Source organism: Periophthalmus magnuspinnatus, chromosome 12 (genome assembly GCF_009829125.3).
Source record: "Periophthalmus magnuspinnatus isolate fPerMag1 chromosome 12, fPerMag1.2.pri, whole genome shotgun sequence".
Classification (NCBI taxonomy): domain Eukaryota; kingdom Metazoa; phylum Chordata; class Actinopteri; order Gobiiformes; family Gobiidae; genus Periophthalmus; species Periophthalmus magnuspinnatus.
Genome location: NC_047137.1, coordinates 6,146,366 through 6,169,699, shown reverse-complemented (window position 1 = coordinate 6,169,699; position 23,334 = coordinate 6,146,366). Strand labels below are relative to the sequence as shown.

General features: G+C 37.9%; 1 protein-coding gene across 2 annotated transcripts in view; it reads right to left on the bottom strand.

The window, feature by feature from the left end:
* Nucleotides 1-23,334, bottom strand: part of LOC117379356 (poly [ADP-ribose] polymerase tankyrase-1-like) — a 110,803-nt gene that overhangs the window by 20,260 nt on the left and 67,209 nt on the right. For both annotated transcript variants that reach the window (XM_033976055.2, XM_055225620.1), the window contains 11 exons: nt 21,949-22,043; nt 21,002-21,068; nt 20,291-20,477; nt 17,650-17,771; nt 17,466-17,557; nt 17,207-17,285; nt 16,300-16,471; nt 15,873-15,952; nt 11,884-12,029; nt 10,822-10,987; nt 758-977 (listed from right to left, as the gene is read on the bottom strand). In XM_033976055.2, coding sequence (XP_033831946.1) covers nt 758-977; nt 10,822-10,987; nt 11,884-12,029; nt 15,873-15,952; nt 16,300-16,471; nt 17,207-17,285; nt 17,466-17,557; nt 17,650-17,771; nt 20,291-20,477; nt 21,002-21,068; nt 21,949-22,043 — 1,426 coding nt within the window. The remainder of the gene's footprint in view (nt 1-757; nt 978-10,821; nt 10,988-11,883; nt 12,030-15,872; nt 15,953-16,299; nt 16,472-17,206; nt 17,286-17,465; nt 17,558-17,649; nt 17,772-20,290; nt 20,478-21,001; nt 21,069-21,948; nt 22,044-23,334) is intronic.

Below are 23,334 nucleotides of genomic sequence, written 5' to 3'. Positions count from 1 at the left end.
CTGTGTAGGTCAGCCCAAGGTCAGGCGTGGTTACATCGCACTGGCCCGCTCCAGAGTGAGAGTGGAGCCGCCCTGAGACTACCTGTTTCAAGCGCGCTCAAAGCAGACTTTTAATGTGGTCCTGAATGTGACTGTTGGGCTCACATGCACTTTAATTTTCATTTATTAATTTAGGCCTATCTTTATTTATACAGGGAGAGCCCAAAGAGACTCTCCTTTTCATGACAGTATAAATGTTTGTCTCCAGATTAATTATCAATTAAATTGCATTTGTGGCACCAAAGTATCCAGTTTTGCATGTCCTTGAAATATATTCAATTTTTGGGAAGCAAAACAACCAAAATCCCTTTTAACCATCTCAGGTGGCAAGATCAATCATGTGATCTTGTATTAAAAATTCTCAATTGTCCACAGACAAGTGAGATATTCTGGCAGTCTATGAAGTAGTCTCTTCTAAATGCATTTTATACAGTGTTATTCTCTTCAGGCAGATAGTGACGGCCAACTTACTTTTTTCCAGTGATGAGTTTTAAATTCATTCTGTTATGAAACGTAGGGCTGAGGGAAAGAGTGAATCTAAAGGTTTCAAAGTAGAGGCTGCATTTATATTATATCTCTATTACCCAGTACAGAAAGAAAGGTTGCTTGAAGAACACTGAACATTTATTCTGTAATTTAATGGGGTACAATATTTGTTTGTTTGTTTGTTGTACTATAAGTCTAATTAAACTACCCCATTTCTCCATTTGCATCATACCTGCCAGATGTAGTGGAGTGGAGTTGCGTCCCTGCGTGTCCCTGCAGTTAATGTTATCTGGACTGCATAATTTCTGCACTCGGGCCAGACAGCCTTTCTTTGCGGCGTCCAGCAGCGCAGCGTCACCCCTCAGTAAGTCCTGAATGTCCGTGTCCCCGTCCTTTACCAGATCTAAAGGTGTGTTTCCATCGCGGTTCTTCTTGGTTGGGTCCGCTCCATGCTGAAACAAGAACGTCACATTGTTAGGGCACTGGGACTCATGAGGCTTGTTACGATAACACATTAATGACAGTAAACCCTGTGAACAATATTGCAAAAAAATAAATAAAAAATGTTTCAATTTAACAGCACAATTAAACACTTTAGTGGTTAGTACTTGTATCTATAATTTGTCATAGGCGTTCAATCAACTACAAAACAATTTACTAGTACAAAGTAAAGGTATACACACTAATTATTGAGCCTAAAAAATATGACTCTTTTTTAAAAGATAGGTAGAACTTCATGCTTTGACTCATGTATGCTTAAGCTAAGTCCTTACAAAAGCTGGTCAATATATGTCCATGTATTCAACAGATGGAGGTAGTGACACATGTGCAGTAATTTAGTTGTTGATATATGCAGCTTACCCATTGGCTTTGATCCATGCAGCTTATCCATGGGCTTTGATCCAACAGAGATTTCAATGTATATATATTATACAGCAGCGGGCACATGGCATTCCATTTGAGCTGCTTTATTTTTGCAGTGAGGCCAAACTACACTGCTGCTGTTATCCCAATGTTGTTTATATACTGAAAGGTATCAAAAACAAATGCCTAAGTAAGTCCAATCCGTTTTGTGGCAAGTCCAGAATACATTGTCCTAAGCGGGTAATGTATTATTTAAGAGGTTCACTTCTTGGGATTTGAGTTGGTTACCTTAAACAACACACATACTCAAAATTCAGTGCTATAGTTGCGTTTAGCTGGTGGATCGGTGAAATTGTATTATGATAAGGTGTAAGGTATGTTTTAAAGCAGAAAAGACACCAACAAAGATTCACAATTGAACATGTGGCAACAAGGTCACATTACAATTAACAGTGCTGGTTCCATTATAGTAGTAGTGCTGTGAAAATATTCACATTTTTAAACAAGGTCAAGATTTTATCATTTCTAATCATCAATTTTCATCCCGGGTCATTTTTATTGAGAGGTCTACAGCCAGTCCACTGTCAATAAAAGTATAAGGCTAGGAGCAGAGTTCAGACTTTGGAGGGAAAAAAAGGCAATTATTAGTGTTAAATAGTAGTTAAAAGACTATATTGTCGTTCAAGAAATTAATATTGAAAGCCATTTGTTTTAATAAGACAAAATGACTAAATCAAAAATTGTGATCAATCAAAATCAATCCAAAAATTTGACAATAGCTTCTATAGGGTAAAAACAAAGACCATTCCATGCCTATCATCCAAATCTTGTTTTATGGTTTGTTGCTTTTTTCTACCTCAAGATGAAGACAGTAAAACTCTTTCAAATTCACAATAGAGTGGTATATTAGTATCTTGCTTTATTGCATTTTACAAGAGCTGCTTTTAAAAACACCGTGCTGCGCTACACCCCTCTTTGGCTAATGTTATAACTCGCAAATTGTGAGAAATGTTTTTCCAGTGTTGCCTTTAGCCAACCACAACTAAAGAAACAAAACAATCCACTTGAGTTCATTTACAAGCCAGTGCTTGACTCAATTTTCACGTTTACTTTCTGCATATTTAGCTCAAAAATGTTTTCTTGAAAGCCTGGAATTTTTTACCTCCTTTCTCTGCAAAACTCAAATCTAAAAGCAAAACTGAAAGACTTAGCCATCTCTTTTTTGACAACACAGTGGTAGTACAAAAGATCCTCTAGCAGTGACTTGAATTTAAACTATCCTTACTAAAAGTGCCTCTTTTTTCTCTTCGAGCGTTTGAGCGTGTTTTGCACTCGGTGATGACAAGTGACAAGTGCGAGGAGGATGAAGGTAATTCACAGGGGAGAGGCAGACGAGGCAGACATGAAGAAGAGGAGTCAGGGAGGTGAGGACAGGACAGTCAGCCTAGTAGAAAACATCATGCCCTTAGAGACTCAAAAGGTGAACAGATATTTTCATAGCTGGGCATTTATCTGTATAATGTTTGAAGTGGAGTTATTGGTGAAGTCATGTTGTAGTACCACTAATCGGAGTAATCAAGAAAATGTCCATACAGATTTCAACCTCTTTACTTTTAATTCTTAGACTCATTTTACTGCAGAAAAGTTTAGACGTTGGCATTGCATATATCGCAAAACCAAGTCTAAAAAGCGGCAAAAACAACTGATTAAATAAAAATGCAACAATCTTATGCTGTAATCTTTCAAACAAGGGTATAAAGTGACATTTCTGCTCTTTTGTGGGATAACTAATAAGTTTAACAGACATGTTTTAGCACATTTCTGGTAGATTGTCAAATTATCTTCAGATTATTGAAAAAAACTGAGAAATTCAACTTGTCAATATTGCCCACCCATAGAGAAGGAAGAATGCAATGAGCAGTATACTGGAAAAAAAAGCATCTATATTAAAGGAATCTGCAAAGTAGGGAGAACAGCAGTGTTAATTTTGAGATAGTTAGGTTTATAATTTGGTTAAGGAGAAAAGATATGTTGAGAGTCAAATCAAACAAATGGTGATATTGTTAATGGCACTAACATTACACTGGAAATGTACTACCTAATTTCTCCGTCAACAAACTCAACAACAACTCAGACACAGGAACCTGTCTTTTGCTTCAGACTGTATAGAGCGTGATCCACAGTCTATTTTCAACACAAAAGCTAACAATCATAGTCTTGACAAATGAGTCTGAGTTGTTCAACAAAGTGAATTTGAACTAGAAGCTTGCTTCCAAAAAATTAGCTAAATCTTAGTTGATAACATCAGTAATGTGTTTTTTTGCCTCAGAAATATGTGGGCAGTTGTCTACCTGCTCTGCTCAAACTGTTGCTTGCTGTGGCATTGCTTTGCATTTTGTGTCAAGATAACACTGCAATCACCTGGCGCTTAGATATCTAAAGTGGTCTCATGGGCAAGCACATTAGCTTTGTCATAAAGTTCAGCTTCCTTCAGTTGAGGCTCCTTTCTAAGGTAAAGCCCTACCTTACACATGCACATTTGGATTTTTATAAAGAAATCTGCACATTTGTAATGTTGTGTATGGGGCTGGACCATGGCTCTCTGCAGTGTTTACAGAATGCCCAGAACACTACAGTTCATCTGCTGACAAAAACTAAGAGAGCACATTACACCTGTGCTGTGCAACCTGCACTGGCTCCCTATTTCATATTGGTGGAATTCAAAATGTTATTGTGTTTAAATGTCTGCACTCTACGGGTCCACTTTATTTGAGAGAGTTACTGCAGCCCTATACACCATCCAGAGCTGAGGTCAGCTGATCAGCTCTTGCTGGCTGTGCCCAAAGCCAGGCTCAAGACCAGAAGTGACAGAGCCCAGAACATGGAACAGCCTGTCAGATCCTCTCAATCTTTAACGTAGTTTAGACTATACTGAAAACCCACCTCTTCTACATGGCATTTAATACTAGCTAGACTTGGTGTTTTATTGTTCTTTTCCTATGTATTGTATTATTTCAAAATATTTGTTGTTGTTTTTTTGTTCACTTTTATTTGAAGCACTTTTGTCTGCTAAAGCTGTTTTAAATGTAATATATATATATATATATACATACACATAAAATAAATAAATTTAAAAAAAAAATTGAACTGAATAATTCTGAGTCATATTAGTTAAAATACCAGCTTTGGAGCAAGGTAAAAAAAACACTATCATCAGTGCAGCATCAAGTTTTTCGCACCTGATGTTCTCGTGCTCCATGGTAAGTGCTAATAACACACTTTGCCCATTAATCGAGAGGAACATAATTATGCTGTGGCACTTCGAGCTCCGACAAAGACTTATCCCAGCGTTTTGTACGTCTGAAAGATGAACTTGGAGAATGTCACAGCGGTGGCAGTGGCACATTATTCCGAGTCCAGAATAACACAAAAGAGGGAAACTGTAAAGAGGCTTACGCACAGAGGAAACTTACAGATGAACTTTGGAAGAGTTTATCTGGAAAGAATGAATAGACTAGAGGCCAAGGTTGAACACAATTTTTACTAATGCTAAGCTCAGCCATTTTAGAGCATAATCATCTATAATAGTACAATAGCTTCTCCTTAAAGTGAGACTACATATTTCTGTCTTACACAAATGAAAGCACAACAAATGTATAGAAAAATGTTAATAATATAGAAATTGTGATCAGCAATAAATTAGTAAGGCTGAGCTTGACTCGCAACTGAAATCACAATTATGAGATCTTTATAACAACACATTTTATGTCTTTTTTATAAGTGTGACTACCTTAAAAATTGATTTCTATCACTGTATGAAATGTATTAGTTTTACAGTAAATATTTCAGTCTTTGCCATAACGCTGTTGTTTGTGGCTATTTATAAAAAGTAAACTGTAAACATAACCTGCATTTAAAACACATCAAGAAACTCATTGTTTTTGTCCGATTACACAATTATTAATCAATCAACGACTTTCTTTTTTACCCAAAGCTCAAATCATTTTGCACCTGTGTGATCTTGTCAACAATAACTATTAACAAAGTTAGATAATTGCCTAAAATTCCTCAACCCCACTAGCTAAACACGAAATATATTTTTGGATGGAGAGAACAGTTCCTTCCCTAGTTTCAGGACATTTCAGGCCGGGGTACGTTTTTATTAAAGGGGAAATGAAGGTTCTGCTCTGCGACTCTGTGACTCTGAACCGTGAAGATCCAAACATGAGCAAATAAAGGCAGCGCGCTCAAGTCGATCGATCATGTGTCTGTGTAACGGGAGCGGTGCTGGGAGCAGGCATCAGATCACCAAGCCCAGGCTCGAGGGAGTCTCCACCATCCCCCCACCCAAGCCCTGCGGTGACAGTGAGGAATTCGTTTCATCTGTCTCGCTCAACATCGGCATGTTATGATAGCGCCAAGGATCAATGCTTCTCCCAAACCAGTAGGCGCAGATGAAAAATGGTTGCCACCTGCTCAAAGCCGCGCTCGCTGACAACTTCATCTCTGCATGGCTTCCACTCGAGATAATCAGATCCTTTGCAGGCCGGGTGAGGATACGAACAGTGCCTTGTCATAAATTCGTGTTAAGTGGGGGGTAGGAGGGTTGGAAAAACAAACAAAGATGCTACGGCAGATGGTGGCCAGCTATCTGTGGGCTGTGGAGTCAATGAGCCAGAGAGGAATCACCTTGTTCACTTCCGGAAGAAGCATTCTTCTTAGACTGGCCCTTGGCATCAAGAGCATTAATTATCACATGGTAATGGAGACTACTCAGCAAAAAGCCATAAACGTCAACACTTTAGCAGATATTAGTCACACAAAAACACTGCTACGGGAGTGAATAAAATGTAGTTATTTTATTTATGTGTAATTAAAAACTCAATAGTCCAAGTAATACAAAGGTAATTCTTTTTTCTATTGTCTGTTTTTTCAGTTGTTGCCACAGCTGATTATCAACTTCCAGTACATCACCATACATCACCCCTTTAGTCAAAACTCCGGCAATAGTCAAATAAGCCAAGTCAAGAGTGCAATATTATTTTTTTTTCTTGAAGTAAAATCCCCCTTTGCCCATTGTAGGGGGTGTGAACAAAGTTATAATCAGTACTGACCTTAAGAGTGACATGTAGAGGTCATGTACTGTCTAGATGACAGAGGCCATAGTTATTGGTGTCTTTCTATCAGTGAAAACACATTGAGAGTACCGTCAACTATGGCAGGGCGATTTTCAGGCTGCACCGTTGCAAATGAAAAAGCTTTACAGAGTTTTGAAATATGCAGAAACAAAAATCATTGGCTGCCTGCTACGCTCCCTTATCATGCTACCTCAGTATAGCTAAAACGCTGTGAAGTTCCACCACTACAGGCGCTACAGGAATGCCAAACCCTACACCACCAGACTTCTGCATGTCTTTTGCCTTAAACAAATTACTGTGTCATGTTGAAGAATCACAATAGAGACCAATAAATACCCGTTTTCAAGATATGCATAGTTAAAATATTGATTATAAATGTGTGATTTCTAGTAGCAAATCTCCTCAACTCCACACACTCGTAAATACACACATCACCTTGGCTGTGAGCTCTGTGGGGATTCAGCATGGGAACCATCAAACCCTGACACAGCTACAAGTAATTATCAGAGGAATAGAACATCACCAGTTACAAGTTCTGCTCATCCGTTAGCCTCTCTGTCACAGCTGATTTCTGCTTCACTTGGCTGAGGAAGTTCCAAACAACTCCCTGACTACAGACAGGAACCACCTCATATCTCACTTCAAACATAAGAACCTTTAATCAGCGCATCATTTCCAGCAGACTGCCCCCATTGCGCTGGGAGTTCACATGTTCCTGCTCCTACTCCCAGTGGAGCTTTGTACGCCGCATTTATTCAGACCAAAACACAGCTATTCCCCAGTGCTGTCACCTCCGCTGTCCTCCTCTGTCCACTCCCCTCCTCTCAGCTGTCAGCCGACTGCACTGCTGTTACTGCATGTTCTAATTATTGGCCTATGGGTAGCACTTGAAAATATTCCGTTATTAGTGTAGCCATATGTTAATGTGTAAATATGTAAAGAACCAGTAGTTGATGGTCGAGGGATTTAAAGGCAGTATTGTAACTTTACATAAAATATTTAAACCCATAACGTGACAGTATATAGCCGAGATATATTTTGTATTTACTATATTTTTATTTTTACTTGTACCTACACAATAGCATAAATGTGCTTTATTTGACACCAGTCTCGTGCCTTTTGCTACTTATATTGAATTTATTATTACCATTTATGTTTTTGCTCTATCTTATTATATTATATTGTGATGTGTGAATGACTAAATATTCTGTCCTCAGTGTTGTGTAAAAACCAGAGGCTAAAAACACACAGAACAAAAGAAGAGTCCACACGACAAGACAGTAATTGACCTTTACATAAACAAAGGATTTTCAGAGTGAACATTAAACTGTCCATTAAATGTTCACTCCTTAAAGACGCTGTATCTGATTTTTACTGTCTTAAAACGTGAAAATCGAACTAGTTCATTTTAAACAGCAGTGTTACAAAGTTATTCCTCACTGAATTTATGCATTCCAAATATCCACCAAGTATTCACCATGATGAGTTTATAAGCACTTTTCAAAATGCTCAGATATCAGAGAAAAGTTTTGCTGTGACGGTAAAGCTATCAACAACTGTAATGCAAAAAAATTAATAAATACTTAGACCACTTAACTTATGTAAACTATAATCTATGTGCCTGGTACTCTCACTTTCTACTTTCCCACTGCTTTCTCATTATCTGGTGATGCTACTTCAATACGCAGTTTTAAAAATATTTATCAATCCCTGAGCCAAATAATAATCAGTCTCTCTCACTCCTACCGCTGCTTTCCATGTAGTGTTTGATTTAACATACACTTGCTTATGCTCCAAACTTCATCTTAAACATAACAACAAGCAAATGCGTGATGGTGCACCCCTCAGGACAAACTGTCTCTGCTCTTAATGCTTGGTCCTGCATGCTAAGTATAAGTACGCTTTGTGAGTTAGCAGCATACATTACAATTACTTTTGAGGCTCCATGTGGCAGAACACAGTGGTGATGTAACCTGTCGGGAGATGGATAATGGCAAAAACAAAGCATGCTCATCTGTGCTGCTACATCGCTAACAGGAGGTACTGCTCTCTCTGAAGCTCTGTTACTGTTAAACAAGTTCCTCTCAAATAACATTACAATCCATTTTGTATTTTTTCTTGAGTTTTCAGACAATCTAAAACCTTATCAGGGTGTGTTTGCCAATTTGTGCGTTGTAGTGTCACCATGGTAACTGCAGAACTTTCCGCTATAGACATACATGAAATAAACCCCCAGCTTGATGTCACTGCAGTAGTATCAAAATTTAAAATGCAAATAGAGGAATGTGACAATCATATTACAGAACACATTTTTTCACCCGTGTCATCTTCTTGGTAAGAATTTATAAATATTCTAAGCATGGCTATTTTAAATGCTAGTGCTGTGTGACTGAATTTTAATGTAACCTGACACGTTCCATGTTTTTAATGTGTGTAAGAAATGACTAATGTTTTCTTCATGTATTACAATTCTACCCGTGCTTGGTACATGTGAGAGCGGTTAGCTGCAGTACTCATCAAGGCCTTTGCAAGCTGACAATTTTAACCATTCCAAGTTGTACTTAGCAAAAATAATTAGCAGATGTGAAATGCTGAATAATAAATCTCATAAAAAGCACCTCTAGTTAATAGCACATTACATTAGCAGCACTGGTTTTAACACGCAGATGAGAGTGCTGAATTATAATTGAAGCTTAATATCTTTACAAATCCTCCAGAACTATTGCATAGTAGTAAAAGCAAGTTAATGTATGCATACTTTTAATATGTGGTAATGTAAAGTTTCAAAGCCAATATAAAATAAAAGAAGAACATTTATAATTTTTATACAAAGTTCAATCAGCTCGGAAGCAATAAACCAACTAAAAAATTTAACAAAAATTTGAAAATAATTTGTTTGAGCAAGAATGTCTCTGTGTTGTCAATTTTATTACCTGGGAGAATCTTAAAACTTAAAGACATTCATTTGTAATGCCCTCCTTCTTTATCTCACGCCAGTTGGTACTGTCATTCATTGTTTATTCAGAGCAGCCCACAGGGCACATGCATAATGCCAAAGAAAAAACAATTAATCTCTGGAAGCATCTCTGTATCAGAACAAGTATAAAACCGCACAGATTAGTATACACAATGGAACCTACTTGAACAACTGAGGGATTACACAGTTTTAAGACCATATGGAAACATAAAAGAAAGAAAGATTTAATGTTGAAAATCACATTTGATTGTCTAAAGAAAGAGTGTTTTTAATTATCATACACCAAATCTATTCCCTTGACTTTGAGCGTTCTACACTTGTTTACACGTGTTCGCAGGCTTGTGGAGCTGTGTGCTCAGACAGTGGTAGCTCATGTTTATGCAGTGTACCTGAAACATCCATGAATACATGTATGCACTGCTTCAGACGCTGTACTGAGGAACAGCAAGGACAGTATGCAGTGTCAATTCTGCATAAAGAATTCTGGATCTGGGACTGAAACCAGTTTCAGCTCTGTGTATTAGATTACCATTTACTATTTGATGACAGAAACAGGACAGCACAGAGGAAATAAAAATTAGAATACATTATAATCAGTGCGTAAAACTGGGGCTGCCCAGCGCACACAGCTCCACAAGCCCATAATGAGGGGTTGAATCTACAATGAGCACATCTTTGAACAGTAATTGTGTGCAAAGTACCCATGTTTAGAACAGTAGAGATGTGACGCTAAGCTGAGTGGAGTGTGCACTGAGACTGAGACTCCTCCACCTTGAAGAACAGCCTGTGTCCTGCCCAGTGAGCCCCAGGGAGCGCAATGGGCATTTATGTAAGCTTTTCACTCATCCAAGTGCCAGCCTTTTGCAGCCTGTGTTCATTTTTTTTGGTTATTTTTGATAAATATAACCAAAATTAAAATTATGACTTTATTCTCGTAAAATGATGACTTTTTCTGACTTTTAAATGTTGAAATATTACGACTTTATTCTCCTAGCGCAGGCGTACTATATTTATTTTAAGTGACCCTTATACTTGTTGAAGATTTTAAAGTCACCTCGCTGTGAGGTAAACAGTAGGCTATTGGGTGGTTAATTATTATGAGTGTAAGTCTAAGTTTAATGGGGTATCTACGGATGTGCACTTTTTTTTTAATTGTCCGTTATATGTTTGTTTGTATATAGTTTAGTTGTTTTACCAAAAATCAATACAAATTTGGTAACAAAGAAAAAAAAGCAGTCATAAAACTAGAGGACACTTCACTCAGTGCAAGAAATACAGTACTGTCTGCTACAATGTTTATAATAGAACTCTTCTTACCTTCAACAGCAGTTTGCAGATCTCATATTTGCCCTTGGCTGCAGCCTCATGTAGTGGAGTGAACTTCCACAGGTCTGCCACATTTACCGAGGCTCCATGTCTGACCAGCAGCTCTGCCACCTCATAGTGACCATACGAACAGGCGTTATGGAGGGGAACCAGCCCACTATCAAAAAACAAGAGACATTTTAGGTGTGTAACTCACTATGTTTACATTGCGGTGTACTCAGAGTGTGCTAAACAACCAAATTCAAATAGTCTTTGCCTCAAAACCTGTAAGAACACTCTTGTCCCAGTCTACAAGCAGGTGAAAGAACTAAATAGGTGCAAATGGGCATCTAATATTTTAGCATTGGCACTAACTTTGTGGTTATAATTGCCACAAAGTAAAAACGGCTACCATACATACAACCACACTTTTGGCAGACATACATATGTAACATCTCATTTACGTTGTTTGTTTGATTTTTTTTGTTTGATCGATGCCCCAGTAGGTTTTGCTTTCACTTTGGCGTAGTGCTCCAAAACAATGAAACTGCATGTGATAATCCACAGTGAATGGACAGTATTTTAACATCGGTGCTGATCTAAAATGAAAGAACACCCATCCAAGCCATAGATTTATATATAAATGGACATAGCGAACCTACTAGCTGCGTTACCTTCAACAGCCTTGCTCCAGCTCGGCTCTTTGGTTGCTGTGATACTCGTGGTCAGAATTCCAAATATGGAACTCGGACCCAAATTTCCGCCCTATAACTGCTAGCCTCGATAAGCTTCTTTGACAGAAGCTGAACATGGGTGACATCACACTCCCTTAGTCCCTTACTCCACTTCTTACCCTGTGCAGTGAAAGCCTCTTATAGTCTGTGCCAATATATGTGAATCAGCCTCTACAGATTTGTTAATGGCATCTTCGAGTTGTAAACTACAACACAGCACTGTAGTTCCCAGATTTACATGCATTTTGATCAATCGGTTAAATTTTTTTTCTAAGGTGCATGTAAACTTAGTGACTGTAGTTTTAAAAGAGGTGCTAATATAAAGGTTAGGTCTCAGTACCCTTTGTCTTTGGCATGGACATCTGCCCCATGATGGAGCAGATACTCCACCACTGAAACACGGTTGTAGCCGGCAGCAAAGTGAAGAGGCGTAGAGTGGCGTCCTTCCAAATCTCGGCAATTCACATTTTGGGCTGTGCAAAGAGACTGTTGGAAACAAAACATGTGCATTAGACATCAAAACCAAATTAGAACATGTCGTCAATAAATTGAGGCAAAATAACCAAATGGTCATGGTTACATAATTTTGGGTGAATCATCGAGTAGTGCAGAACAGTTTGTGGCAAAAAATGAATGTTATTAAAACAGAGTGATTTCCAAGACACTTCCAAGGTGCTGTTGTTAATGCATACAAAGTTTAACTGAACTAAAAACTGAAATTGGGATTATATTAAGAGAAGAAGACAACTCTTGTCTCATCTTAAATTCAACATCTTAGACTTGAGAAATTCAACATCTTAGACTTGACTTAGACACTATTCATTTTCAAAGTGAAATGACTTGGACACAGTAGCTATATATTAAAATACAAAAAAAAGAAATTTACAAAAATTAAAATAGCAAAAATAGAAAAAGACATGTTGAATAGGCACACAATACAAATACAATACAATATACAAATTTGTATTTATGGACTTTTTCCATTCCAAAAATATTACATTTAACAAAAAAAAAAGGTTAATTGCTAGGGTAACAGTCATACACATCATTCTGAAACCCAGAGATATAATTTGGATGTGTACACCTTGGTTGCTATACGTCTTTGATGCTTGTTGACAGTTGAAATTGAAAATGAAAAACTAAAACCAAGTTCCATTTATCTGCTATCTCTGGCTAAATAGATAAATTACAAAGTAAGTAAATCTCACAAAAACACATATTTTGACAAACACCACATGCCGTGTCCATCACTGAGTCTGCAGTTATTAATTAAAATAACAGAAATCTCACACAAATTAGTAATTGGTTTGTACGATTCATTAAGCAACGCCTTATGGTGCAGTGCTAGAGAGAACATAACATAACTGAAAGTGACTACTTAATGCTTCAGACAGTCCTAGCTGTGTATTAAATTAGTAATGCACTCCAATGCATTAAAGTTTGGTGCATGTTCAAATCTGAATATGTAAATGAACTTCATACAGGGGGTATTATACCAAATTATTTGTTTGAGTTTTCTACCATGTTAAAACATTGTTCCCTTATAAAAAACATGAAAAGGTTTTAGATGTCATCCATGCATGTTTCTGTATTTTTTCAATCGCTCCCGGGCCCTATTCAAACCCTCCTTGCGGTTAGCTTTAAAATTCTGTGAAATGCTCAGCCCACAAGCCAACGTCATCTGTACTCCCACACGACAATTATCCATAGATGTACAAAAGCAGAATAGAAAACTGCACACAACAACTTGACAAACCTGCTGCAATGGTAACAATAAAAGGCAACACAGTGATCTAAATATGTTATGTGTTAGCAGTTAATACCCCATGGAAGGAAAATACACCCTCTTTAAAAAGGGCTATGGCTCAATTTTATTGGAGCCAGATCACAAATAGATTTTAACATGATTCATGTACACATGATACATGATTCATACACTTTGTATTTTTCCAAATCATTTGCTTCATCTGAAAGTTGAATATTCACTGTGTTTAAATCCAGCTCAATCCAGCTGCATTGAAAAGAGAAATATGGCGATATGACCAAAATAGCAGATTGTCACATAAATGAGATAAAAATGTATATATTCCCATATTGCCCGGCCCTACAACAAATTGAACAAATTCCTACAATGCTGCTTACAAGATGTTTATTCTTCCAATGAATTATTGAAACTTTCACAATCATTTTTATACAGCTATTCTGAGCTATCTGTCTAGTTATCGACAAAAAGAGATAAAGAAAAATAAATAAGAGGAAGCGGGAACAAGGGGATCCATCTACTGCAGTAAAAATGGTCAAATTCCGGTCGACATAAATCAGACTAAGTATATCATTAAAAACAGAAGACTGAATATGCAATTATTTTTAATTAGTGTAAATGCACTAACAAAATACCATCCACATTAACACTCTCACTCTAATAGCTCCTCTTGCCACACATGCCTGATAATATGACAAAAATCCACAGGAAGATCCAAAGCTGTTACTATCCCTCTCTCCACGTCAATCAGTGCTTCGGTCAGACAGCTAACCCGCGCCTTTTACAAGTGACAGGTTAAAAACAGAATCTGAGAGACAGGAGCAGGCTTTACCAAAACTCCTCTCATGTTCAAATACAATCCGCAAGGCATCACTCTCTGACAGAATCCTCACCGGGAAACGCTCCCCCATACGGATAAGCCAATTAGAGTCTGTTTATAGAGATCAGCTGTATTCTATCAAAAAAGTCAACCTAGTCTTACAGGGCTGTGACATTCAGTAGGTGGTAGGGTGTCAAAAGCATCAAAAATCAGGCAGTAATCAAAACTAAAACTAGTATCAAAACTAGATATTCACTTGAACAGTTATAATGAACCTTTCCTGAATAGTATACAGTATAAGACCACACAGACTAGTATACACCCATGGACTGCTATGGAACATACCTTTGCAACTGAGGAATTACACAAATATAAAGCCGCATGGTAATATAAAAGAAAGTACTGTGATTTAATGTTGAAAATCACAGTGTTATCATTGTGGTATTGGAATCAATATTTGAAAATCAAGTCTATTCCTCAGCATCGAAATCGAGTTTGAAATTTTAGGACTGCAAAAACTAACACTAGTAGGTGGTTTCATCCAGGCAGTAATAGTAGCATAAGCAGCTCCTATGGTTTTTGAAAAGAGTGTGGGCCACTGGCAAATAAATAAATAAAAAATGTGCACACTTTTCCATCTCTATTAAAAGGATCTTACAAACAGGAATGTGGTGGGTGTGTGGCCTTTGATGAGAATGAGTTCCAACCGAAATCAATAAACAACGACAACAGAAGACACCGGGCGGATATAGTGGATAAAGGAACCATGACATTTCGCTACAATAACGCAAGCTAGGTGTGTATTAGAGCAAGAGCCTAGCCGCAAAGGTCAAGACATTTTACTGCATTTTAGTTCAAAATAAAGAAACCGTGCAGGGCTGGGCTGGTGATATACACATTTGAGCTCTGTAAGGCACTGTGTATACTCCTCACAGGTCATACTAAAACTAGTACTGAATCTACAAACAGCTACCGACACTGAAAATCACATACATAGGACTAAGTTGGACCTTTATAAAGACTAGTAAAATACCACATAGCACAAAAGAAACAATTATTACATTGTATTATAAAAAAGTGTATTTTTATTGCTACTGTGGTATGGAAATCAGTATCAAGGGATCACTGTTGGAAATACTGCAACGCTACTTTCTTCACTTTCTAATAAAATCATTGACTGAAATTTTGACTTAGCCAAACACAGTGAAGCATGAACTCTCAGAAGAACCAAATAGAGTTGCAGCTTAAAAGAAATATAAAGCTAGTAAGAGTACATGAATAAATTATCCACTTCAATTTATACCTGGACAGGTGTAATGCTAATTGTTACCATTGGAGCAAACAGTACTATGCTTAAATTGCAACTAAAACACTTTTTTTCGCTACTAAACTGGGTATTTTTGTTGAATTCTATACTGTTCCTCGCCATTCTTGGTAAAGTTTAGTGTAAATTAGGTTCAAGTGCAGATTTGTGGTCTAAAACTGTCAAAAAGCTACTGCCTCTGGCTATTAAAGGACTGTAACATTATGTACCTCCACCCTGATTAGAGCCCATTAGTGCAGGGTGCAGAGTTTAAAGTGTTCCTTATACATCACACTGTTCCTTATACTTCGAGACCCCGTTTCTCACTCCTTTAGTCTTCCAGGCCCTGCCCAGATTAGCAGCTCTATTTGCAATGTTGTTGAACTTGTGGGTTTAATTTGGGTGATTAGTCCCACTTTAATGAATATGAAACTGTATTCTCACCTTGACTGTGTCCAGGTCTCCAGCTTTAGCAGCCTCCAGTAGTCTGTAGTCCACATCAGAGTTTCTCACGGGCACGTTTTCTGAACAAAAGCACCGCAGAGCTTTAATCTTTACGTCATTATCCACTAACATATAAGAGACTGCCATGAAAGGACGCCATAACCTTTACAGATCGCTCTCAAGCCTGCTGTACATACTTGTATATTCATTTCCTGTCAGTACACTGTATGTATTTCATCCGTCAAAAAGCATGAATAATTGAACGTGTGATAAAAGTAGCTGTTCTGTACGACTAATTGATACACAAATAATACACTGTGTCTCCATGGTGAAAGGCATCAATAATGACCTTTGGAGACAATTATAGTTGGTCGGAGAGTAGCACGCGGCTGCCTGGTAACCGCACAGCACACAGAGGGGAGCTTACCATTGAGTATTTGCTGAACGGCTTCATTTCCCATCTGAGCAGCGGTGAAGCCCTGCAGCGACACCAGCGAGGCATCTGCCCCGTATCCTAGCAACAGCCGGCAGGTCTGGAGGTGTCCAGCCAGAGCAGCACGGTGGAGGGCCGTCTGACCCAGTGTGTCCAGGGCATTTACCTGGAAAAGCACCATACTGTTCTCATCACATTTCACATTGTCATTTAATTTGGACTACTATAATTGTCATACCGATTCAGGATATTGTAATTAAAAATCTCCATCTGTTTTTCAAAGGGTTTGGTGAAAGGAACTATAATGTAAGTTTCAAAATGGTCCATCTTGATTAAAACTGTAATATGCACTTAAATCATATTATGAAGATAGGTTTTGGTACATCTTTCTGCTTTCTTAATGGTTAATTGGCTTGAGAACCAAACACAAACTGTAACTGATAAACAACAACTACACCATGCACTCTTTTTTGGTAAAACTATTATCTGATTTGAACTTTTATATTTCTTGTCTCGGGGGCTTTGCATGGTGATGTACGAAAAACTCGCAATTTCATATTTTGTTGAGACATGAATATGTATGTATAAACCTTTGTCAAAAACATTTTAAACTGTTTACAACTACACATCTATTCAGTGGACTGTGAATGCAAAGCTCAAGCATATCATTAATGCCTGCTCTTTTCACTAAGTGCTTGTCAAAGAAAATAATATATTAGCTTTGATTACCACATTTTTTCCATTCATTAAAAAGTGTCCTCATTAAAAAGTGCAGATGCAAATGGATCTTTGTTTTGGTGCAACATGAAGCTCTGTCATCATCTTTCCGCTTCTAACTCTGTGCATAGTGTTGTTGAACTTTTGTCCGAGGGCAAGACATTTCACAGTCACAACATCTCACCTTGGCCCCGTGTTTCTGCAGCACCTCCATGATGTCATTGTGAGCCCGCTCCGCTGCCACATGGAGCGGTGTCATGAAGCTATAGAGGAACAGACAGGTGGAGGCAAGGTTATCATTCCTTAAGTCTTTGCATTTGGCTTGAAGTCTCAGTATGTAAGTAAAATGTATGCCTGTGTGAAAACTTCTACTACGCATTCAAAGTTTGAGTGCTTCTCAGTTCAGATGATAGATAATCATCTCGGGATAAAAGCAGACTCACTCCTTATTCTTCTCATTGACGTTGGCGCCCTTCCTTAGCAGCAGCTCTGTCACTTGCTTCCTCTTGGGGTGAGGTGATGCCACGGCACAGTGCTAGCACATAGCATACAGAAGCATCATTATCGCTCAGCTCTCTGCACCCAAAAGTTGAGAAAAAAAACTTTGGTTCACCCCATGCTACTTACCAGGGCTGTCTCGTGTGTGTGTGGATGTTTGAAGTTGATGATCTCCAAGGCTAGAGTCTTCTTAGCCTTGGCCATGTCAGCCTCCCTAGCGGCTTGGAGCAGCGAGTGGCCCTTGAATTCGTCTGAAAATACACACAGAAAATGTCAGGACTTGGATTGGCTACAGGGTAAGTTGCAAAGGAGAAAGTGAAAAGTAACCAGGATGGACACTGTATATTTACAATGAGATATAGCAATTAAAAGGTTGCACTTGTCGTTATTGTAATGAATGGATGGACTTACAGAAGCGTCAGTTTTTTATAGGAAACACTTAATAATCACACCTTAATTAGCCCTAAAGCCACAGTATTTAAGTTTCATTCATCCATGAATTGAATTATTAATAAATTAACACGCACACGTGTGCGCACACACACACACACACACACCCACCCCCCCCCACACACACACATAAACATAATTTCCTGACACTGACTGGGCTTGTAGTTCCACAAACTGGACTTTTCTTTGGCCGCCTCTTGCTTGTTTCCATGGACATTTTGTCCCCTTGGCTATAATCTTCCTTAGTATGGTATAATATATCTATTCCCGTGGAAACTTCTGCATATGATTGCAACTTTCTAATTCCATGAGATCATGTAAGTGATATGCAACCTCCAGAAAATTACATACTGTAACTTTAATAAAGCATGAACAAAGACTTAATTCTTAATGAACAAATAGTTTTTTGAGGAATGATTCAGGCTGGGTTTACTTTATTTAATTAAGGTTTAAGGAGTTAAGGGTATTAATTAAGAAGCTATGTACAGTAAACTGACCCAAATTGCAGGATTCTTTGACACCACTGTCTCACTACAACTGAGCTCCTTTTTATAACTACAGCAGTAACACTACAGAATCAAGTAGCATATACTGACAATGTGAAATGAATGTGCACACTTATGTCAATGCTTATTTGGTTACTCATATCTCCGTGTTATTAGCTGCATTACTCTAAGCTGCTACGCTAACAGTCTGCTACAAACAGTTTATCTGTCCAGTGCTGCATATGATTTAGTGCAAACAAAACATTGCATTTGGAACAATTACAACAACACAATAATCCATACTTGGCACTGATATGATTGTACATAGATGCATTTAATTATGTTGCTCCCATTTTTTCTTCTTCATAATTGCTTATTGAGCACTACATATCAATAACTTAAAAAGTAAATAAGCTTAGTTAATTAGTTGTTATTATTATTTAGTTAAATACCTTGCCTTAATATTTTCTTGAGTAAACAGAAGGAACTATATATTACTTCAATCTAAATAATAGTTTTATGGTCTGTGGTGAAGCTATAGCTGCATTTTTTCTTTACTATTGCTTGAACTTAAAACTTAAAAAAAGTACAGTATGTAACTTTCTGGAGATGGCACATCACCTGCATGGAGTCCATGGAAATAGACTGTAGACACTTGAATTTCATAAAACTAACTAAACAAAGTCAAGATCACAATGTTCTAAACCATAACTGCATAATTTACCTCCTGCTGAACATCATTTTATCAGCTAGGTGACTTCAAAGATTTTTTCAGTCTTTTCATTTCGAGCTAATAACATATGATGCAAGTCTAAGAGCTGAAGCGGAAACAAGTAATTATCCCTGGGGATTGAAAATTACAAACAACAAACTACTTTGGCTCATATTCATTTAAGTCAACATGAAAGATAGGAGCCCTGCACCAGCACTTATGCACTTTTCAATCTGAGAGAAAAAGCTTCAATTCTCAATAGACATTCTCACCACAGAGTAGAGAAATAGATTGTTGCAAAAGGAGAACATATTCGACAAAAACTACTCTTGGGTCCTTAACTTTGGTTTCTTTGAATGAAACACTATAAATAAGGTAAAAGAGCTGGAGTGTAATGCACAGGCCAATGTTTGGAAAGAAAATCCTCAGAGAACACATACAGGCTGTGAGTGCAAATAGTTACGCCACTATTTATGTCGGCATGGTTTCAAAGGGTGAAATTAAATACAGTTTGTTGTCTGCCTTCAAACGCAAAATTGGTTCATAGCGAAAACTGCTATTCAAGTAGGAATAGATGTAATATCAAAGCTAGTCTGTGCCATGTATGTGCATTTGAACTTTGTAGATGGTCAGGGCTAGTGTTGGCACGATACAAACATTTTAAACACATGATAACTTTAGATCTGATATAGTTCCAGATCATACTAAAACTTTTCAGGAACAATCAGAATTTGTTCTATTACTTGTATCCATACTCATGTCTGTGCAATCTGATCCATATTAAAAGCCAAAGCTCAATCTGTCAACAATGTTTTACCCAGCTGACAGATTGAATTTTGGCTTTTACTAGCCATACCCATACAAAGCAGTACTACTTTCAATAGTTATCATGCTGTCTAACTAGTATCGACTTGTATCTGGGTAAAGATTTTTTTTCCGAACACTAGTATGGACTATACTAGGTTCAATGTTAGGAATGATCTCTAATGTGTGTAGCAGGTTAGTCTATTGAAGTACAACACGGACTGAGCTATAGTTGAAATGATTGGATATTTGCACCCACTGACTGTTCTAAAATCCACACTTGGAACAGAAAGAATAGAAAACATAGCTGAAGACGTACACATAAGCCTCTCCTTGAGCTCGGGAGTAGGAGCCATGTCGACAGAGCTCTTGCTGTGACAATTGAGTAGTGTGGGGTCAGCTCCGTGGCTCAGCAGCAGAGAGCACACCTCCACTCGGTTTTTAGACGCAGCTTCATGGAGAGGAGTGAACTGCCACAGGTCCATGGCATTTACACAGGCGCCATGCTGGAAAGAGAGTGGGATTTGTAGATAAATACAGTGAATTACATTTGCCTGACACAAAATTGTGAAGTGAAAGTATATATGCTTCAAAAATTACATAAAAATGTCTCTGAGTGATTGATGGCTGATGTTGGTTAAGGTTAAGGATTGTAAATTATTGTGAGAATAAACAACCATTTTAGAATTATTCATCATTAACAACAGGGATTGTCTATTTAATACATTATAGTTCTTCTAGTTTGTGATCATCAAATCACAATTCAACAAATCGGAAAATTGGAAAAAACTTTAGTTGGATTCATGTGGGATCTGACTCTCTGCTCTCATCAGTATTCAAAAGCCATGTATTAGAACTCGAGCACAAGTATAATCATATTAATAATAAGACAATGCCACTAGGTCAGCGCTGAGCACGAGCAGAAGGAGGGATAAGGAGCTTAAGATTGCCAGCCCACTCGGACGACATTGTAAAATTATGGAAAGCCAGCTCCCATCATTAAATCATCCACAGACAGAAGGAGTGTTACCTTAAGCAGCAGCTCGGTGACTTCGTAGTGACCATAAGAACAAGCATTGTGTAGAGGCACCAGTCCACTGAAACAAAGTACAATATATTCCATCAGTATACGATGTAAACAATCAATTACACATTTTATTCTTGCTTGTAAGGAGACATTGAATAGATGTAATGTCATACTTGGCTTTGATCTGTAGATGTCTGAACAGTCGTTTGCATTCCCTTTGTAGCCATTACATATTTCATAAATAGTTATGGTTGGTGTTTTTATATTGTCTGTTTTATGTGGGGTTTGGATATCATTTCTAACTGTCCATTACCGCGCATCTTTAAGGACGTGTTTGGTACTGCTTAGTTTGAATGTAAATTGTAGGTATGACTACTTCACCACACTAACAGTATAAAGATATTGTTGATAAATATGTTATAATTTACCCATTAACTGATAAAGGTAAATGTAACTTTTCTGGTGGAGCAAAAGATGAAATTTAAATCTGTCAACTGGTGTAGGGTTAGCAACTTCACTATAGACATGTTATCGCTTTCCCTCAAATGTTTTAGCGCATAACATTTAACTTTTACATCTCCATGGAGACAAGCAGGAGGCCCCACCAGGTCTGATCTCTGGAGAGGTGATCCCGTAAGGTAATTTGGAATAATTAAAAAACATGTAAATGACTAAGTGCAACATAAAGTTTAATGCTTAGTGTGGAATGTTGCAGGCAAAGCAATAACATTTTCATGGAAACAGGCAGGTAGCAAAAAATGTACATAGTGCACCTTAAGTGAAGGTCTATCTCTAAGTCTATGGCTTTATTTTTACAACACTGCAGAGAGCTAAACTCTTTCAGTGATTCTAACCTCTGCAGTGCCGACCTCTTCGCAAACCAATTTGAAGCTCTGCAAAGATGAGCGTCTCTGCTAATAACTGCTAGTGTGATATTTATGTGTACCAACCCCTTGTCCTTGGCGTGAACATCTGCTCCGTGCTGTAAGAGGAGCTGCACTATCCGCACTCGGTTGTATCCTGCTGCCAGGTGCAGAGGTGTCGACTAGAACAAGAAAAGAAAGAAAAAAACTTCAAAATGTGTCTACAAGAACATGCAGCCAATCACAGTAATTGCAGTGGCACCACATAAGGAAAAAGAGTTTTGTGAGATGTGGGGAGAGAATGAGAATTTCCCCACCACTGAATAAGTCTCCCGTTACAAAGCCTGTCTATATTTGCTATAATCCTGATGAAAAGCTTTAAAATGGCAGCGAGATGGAATGGATTTAGCTCCGTGTGCAGTTTTCCCCTCTTTCAGAAGGGCTATCAATGACACCAAAATGTGCAAGAAAATGTTGAGTCGCTGCGAACATGATGTTATGCAGTCGGCCTCAAGTTCCTGTAAAGAGAGGTAATGAAAAATCTGCCTCAGAGCCAGCCAAGGAAATCAGCGCGATGCATTAAAGATCACATTGTGAATAGGTCCAAGATTAAAGGTATGACATGCAGCAAGCAGATATACTAAATTATACAAAATTTCCATGTCATAGTGGAAGATGAGGAGTGAGGAGTGAAGAGTTGGGGGTAAAGAAAGTTGCTTTAATACATGCAGTGTGGATGGAGACTCTGCCAGCTTTGAAGTGACAAAGTGAAAAATGAATGTCGCACAAATTCTCTTAGGCTATGTGTGGGATAGCCAGTGGGTTTTGATGTAGTAGAGACACTTCCACTTTCCAGTTCCAGGGATACTGTGAATCAAGTTAAATAGTTTTTTATGAAAATGTACCTCATTTGGTCTTTCCTAATGAATGATAATAAGTAAACAGGCCAAGGGGGCATAGGCGTTACCTCACACTTTGTCAGGCTAAAGATGAGGCAACAAAAATGCACAACAATGCTATATAACAGAACAGACACTTCCTCCAATAGCAGTAAAAATAAGGCAAAGGCATAACTGTGAAAGCATAGCAAGGCAAGAGTCTAGCACTACTTCAACCTACTACCTACTTCAAACCTTTTACAACAACTTTATCTAAATTGTAAACAGACAATGATAAATCATATAGAGGATCCATCAATTCAGCAATAAAAAATCTGCATAGTGAAAAATGGCTATTCCCCAAAGACATAAAAATGTGTCTGTACAAGTACACCGAGGCTTTTGCACGAGCTTAACTATGATAGCCAGAAATGGAATATTTCTTTCTCAAAATAAAAAAAAGAAACTGGTGTTCACCTATTTCAGACAATTTCACAGATAATGCTGTGTAGATACTTTTCAGTAAATAGATATATTTAAATATGAATTACATATGTCCTAGATGAAAATACCAGTACCACCATGGATAAAAAAT